Source organism: Asparagus officinalis, chromosome 1 (assembly GCF_001876935.1).
Source record: "Asparagus officinalis chromosome 1, Aspof.V1, whole genome shotgun sequence".
Classification (NCBI taxonomy): domain Eukaryota; kingdom Viridiplantae; phylum Streptophyta; class Magnoliopsida; order Asparagales; family Asparagaceae; genus Asparagus; species Asparagus officinalis.
In genome coordinates, this window is record NC_033794.1 from 41,634,127 (window position 1) to 41,638,825 (window position 4,699).

The following is a 4,699-nucleotide window of genomic DNA, read 5'->3' on the forward strand; positions in this document are numbered from 1 at the left end:
ATTGTTGCAGATCCGGAGTGAAAAGCAATTTTCAAAAGCTATATGGGTTAGCAAATACCGGAAACTATATACTTAGTTACTTCTGATTTTCCCTTTAGATTGATTGTGCTGAAAAATATTTGCTTTTCTCCTGTAATATTTTGGGTCTTGACACTACTAGTTGTGGTAGCATTTTTTATCTACATGGATAATCTGTATATCAGAAACATATGAGTTTCATTTCTTTGACAAGTTATACAAGGGATGAAGGAGTTGAGAGCATACAACGAGTGCACTTATCTGTTGCCAGTAGCAATAGATATATATTATATGCATAACGACATTTAATAAAACATCAAAATATGCATGTAATACTATCGTAGATGGCTAAAATTTCCCACTTTCTTAAACTTGATGGTCTTCATAGTACAGCAGACTTGATTGGTTCATGTGGTTCATCATCTGCAGAGTTTCTTAATAATTTTCCAATAAATGCTCTCTAAAACATAAAAGTTTTAGGTTCCTGTGCCTCATCATCAAGTTTCGCCTTTCGAATTTTTCATTTGACTGATTACTTTGTCGTCTCTTTTTCTCTCTGTGCTTTTCTAGTGCAGTAAAATATCGCTAATATCCTTTTTCTTTGTTGCAGAACTATTGGAACGAGTGCTACCTAACACTGATTGCCAAAATAACATTGATGGATTACTGTTATTAAGTTCCCTTTCATGCGGAATAACATCGTGGTTGAGTTTTGTTCAAGTTGCACAATCAAGCGAGGAAGTGAGAACAAACATGGTGTATGAAACGGGAGAGCTGTTTGAACTGGGAATTCAGCTATCTTATTTGCTCATATTACTAGGTCTTCTTGGAGTTGGGACCTTCTTTGTCATCCGCCAGGTTCTCGTTAGACGAGAACTTGACCTCTCTGCTAAAGAATTACAGGTGTGTTTCTGTTTTCTCTTTGTACTCAAGAACTACATCTATAAACTAGAGTAATGGCATGTGCACTGAATGAGACAATGCATTGGGCATTATATATGTTGGTAAACTTGGATTTAAGTAAACAATATTCCCAATCATGAGAAATTTCTGTAAATGCAAGCTTCATAAATGAATATAGAGGGAAAAGAATCTTATGCTTATAAAGATGTATGAATGTTTTGATTTAAAGTTAAATTTTGAATTGGACATATATCTGGAAAATGTAATTCGAAGGTTTTTGGAATTGTATTTTTGAGCACATCCATTGAGTTCAATTGGAAAAGTTGTAGTTTGTAAAATTAATTTGCATGGCATATAGAAAGACTAATCTTGATCTTATAGAGGCTAAATACAATCCTAATTTAGAATTTTTTTTCTTGACTAATAGTGCAATGGCTAAGCTAAATTAGTTATATGGCATTTCTCCTCCACCTTTGGAAGCATGCGTACTTTATCTTAGTATTGCTTAGCATGTCGATGTCTATTATCTGTTTATAGCACCACATGTCATTGAAATGGGAAAAAAAAACGAAAAAAAATCATAAACTTGGGTATGCAAAAGGTATACTAGAAAAGACAATATGTACAAACTAAGCTGCCCTGTATAAAAAGTAGGGTAAATATGAGAACACCCCCCCTCCCCCCCTCCCCCCCCAACACTTTCAGATTTTATCAGAAACCCCCTTTAACTTTGAGATTTTATCAGAATACCCCCCTAATTAGGTGGGTTTCCTGAAAAATCTCAAAGTTGAAGGGGGTTTCTGATAACCGCTAAGCTTAAGGGGGATTTTCTGATATTTGAAAGCTAAGGTTTTTTTTTTCTGATAATCGTCCAAAGTTAAGGGTGGTTTTATGATATTTAGCCTAAAAATAGTTTACTGGAAAAGTAAGCCAATATGGAAAAATAATATCTAAGCTGGTCAGTGTTGTTTCTCTTGATGGAAATTCAGCTTAAAGGAAGGTTATAATTGAAAAGCAAAAGTAGTTTGTGGGACTTAAAGATTCGAATCCATCTAGATAATGAGCAATTTCACCTTTTTTTAATTCTCCAATTTTGCTGGAACACAATAAAGTTTGGTGGTTTTGTTTTTATTTAATTAATTAATTAATCCACTTGTTTTATTCGCAACTATGTTATAGCATGTCTGTAGCTACATAGTGTGCCATGTGGCAAATTAACTTTTCCATTTATTCTTATAAAATATGTTTCTCAGGATTATTTTAAGAATTTACATGAAAAAAAGAATATATTAATTAATATTAGTAAATGCTAACTTAACTGTATTTCACAAATTTGAAATTTCAGGAGCAAGTTCGAAGTGGTGATGCCTCTGCCACAGAGTATTTTGAGCTCGGGGCTGTCATGCTAAGAAGAAAATTCTACTCTGCAGCAATAAAATATTTGCAACAAGCCGTTGAGAAGTGGGATAGGGATGATTCGGATCTGGCACAGGTTAGATATCAATCAACACTAACAAAAAAAAAAAAAACTGTCAACTAAGGGTAAATTTCACAAAAACCCCAAGAAGTTTGGAAATGTCATTTGACCTCCAAAACTTTTGCAATTTTCTGAATCTAATTTTAGATAAACTCCAAGTTTGGGGGTTATGACATTTCCAAACTTTTTTGGGGGGTTATTCTCAAAATGGCCAAACTTCTTTCTTTCTTTCTTCTTTTTTTTTTTTTGGGGCGGGAACATGACTCCTAAATAGGCAGTCTTATATTTTAGTGAAACAAGTTCAAGGGTTTTTCTCTAATATGTATAATGTTTAGGGGGTTTTATGTAACGCAACCCAAAATTCAAACAGATGTCGAGAAATTTATCCTTAACAAACCTTTGCAACTCCACTGATACTTATAACATTCAATCAGGTATACAATGCTCTTGGGGTAAGCTATGTGCGTGACAACAAGCTCGAGAAGGGGATTACACAATTCGAGACTGCTGTAAAACTCCAACCTGGTTATGTTACAGCATGGAACAACCTTGGAGATGCCTATGAGAAAAGAAAAGATTTAAGGGCTGCTTTAAAAGCATTTGAGGAGGTATTACTCTTTGATCCCAACAATAAGGTCGCACGGCCACGAAGAGATGAATTGAGACAGCGTGTTCAGTTGTACAAAGGAGTTCCTCTCAAGTCTGAGGACCGATAGTTCTTTTGATGTTGATCTCATTTTGTCATTTTTTTGCTTGTTGAAATTTATGAGAGAAGTAGAAACATGGATGTTGTATTGGGATGGGACTATAGAGTTGAGAAAGAATTCGAAAATGGAAATATTTTGTTTATTGTATAAATGATTTACCATAGCCTCGCGAATTCAAGCTGTGCTGCACTGTCTTTCCAATGAAGCACTGAACTTTCTTATCAAGGTTCTCTGCCAAACGTGTTACTTTTGCTTTGATTTTATCACTACATTGTCTTTTATTTTATGTGTCCGCAATTGCTTTGCGCATGTGCGATTCTACTGGTGTGTAGCCTTTTGCTTTAATGTGAAATGTGATATAGTTACAGCTATTCCTGTAAACAAGTTGTAGGCGATCAATTAACACCAACTACTTGCGCACTATCACTGCTGATGCCCCTTTCATGTATATTTATTTTGGTTAACTTGCAGACATACCCTTTGTCAAGAGTTATGATCAGAACAGCAACTGTATGCACTATAGTTATGTCAATATGTAATCCAAGTAATGCTAATTTTGCAGATTTTCGGAACATTATAAGAATCTTTCTGAAGTAAGGTATCTTGAACGGTCCTGACTTGTGACTAGCTTTTCGGAGCGGTAGTGGATTTTCAAGATAATGCAAACATTCAGAACCTTTCAGCAGAGTTTCAAATGGATACACCTATCGGGGATTGACATATTTCAAAACCAGCTTGGTATTCAAGTGTTTTTAGAGAACCCCAGTTAGCAATCAGAAGACACACAACAATACACCAGAAGGAAGAGCACTCTGCTCCTCTGGTCTATCTCCAGTTCTTTTCCTGCAAATTACGTTTCTCGGTTATTTATTTATTTATTTTTATTACTGGCAACACATTCTTTGAGTTGAAGCTTGGGGTTTTTCATGGCGAGGTCATAGTGACATCAATTGTCGATCATCCTCCAGAGACTTTGGCCACTAGTTGATGAATGAGCTCATCTGCCTTCGCGAAGATGACTACTATTGTTTTAGATGGCCCTATCACATGCCAGCAATTCTCATTCACTGTTTTAATATTGCTTTCTTTATGAGTTATTGATTACATAGATATAACCTTCTAATACAGAAATATGTACATAACCTAAAGGTAAAAGTTAAAACGAAAAAAAAATGAAATCATGCTATGCTCATGGAAGAAAGTGAAAACACTCTTTAACTTAAGATGGAGATGTTTATAAAGCAGGTGATCCTGCAACTATCACTATGAGGTCTAATATGTGAAAAATTTTACTGGGAGAAGATTGTCAAAGAAAAATGAAGAAATTTAAACCCGTCGAAAGAGTTGGACCTTTTGACCATGTCTGTCGCAAATTACAGCAAAGGGATTAATTCTCTGCAACAGGATCTAGCTCTACATACTAAAGGAAAAATCAAAAATATTGATTGAACTAATTATAAAGTACAAGCTCTCTGGTAAAGAGCCAACAGTAGAAGAATGAAAACACTTGCAAGAAAACTAACCGAATATGTATAAGACATAGACTGACATAATTCTCTGCTAACACTCACATTGTTGGAGAAATTGCTTATGG

General features: G+C 35.0%; 1 protein-coding gene across 2 annotated transcripts in view; it reads left to right on the plus strand.

The window, feature by feature from the left end:
* Positions 1-3,330, plus strand: part of LOC109823316 (uncharacterized protein ycf37) — a 9,698-nt gene extending 6,368 nt beyond the window's left edge. For both annotated transcript variants that reach the window (XM_020389601.1, XM_020389603.1), the window contains 3 exons: positions 629-921; positions 2,267-2,413; positions 2,833-3,330. In XM_020389601.1, coding sequence (XP_020245190.1) covers positions 629-921; positions 2,267-2,413; positions 2,833-3,114 — 722 coding nt within the window. In that variant the 3' untranslated portion in view covers positions 3,115-3,330. The remainder of the gene's footprint in view (positions 1-628; positions 922-2,266; positions 2,414-2,832) is intronic.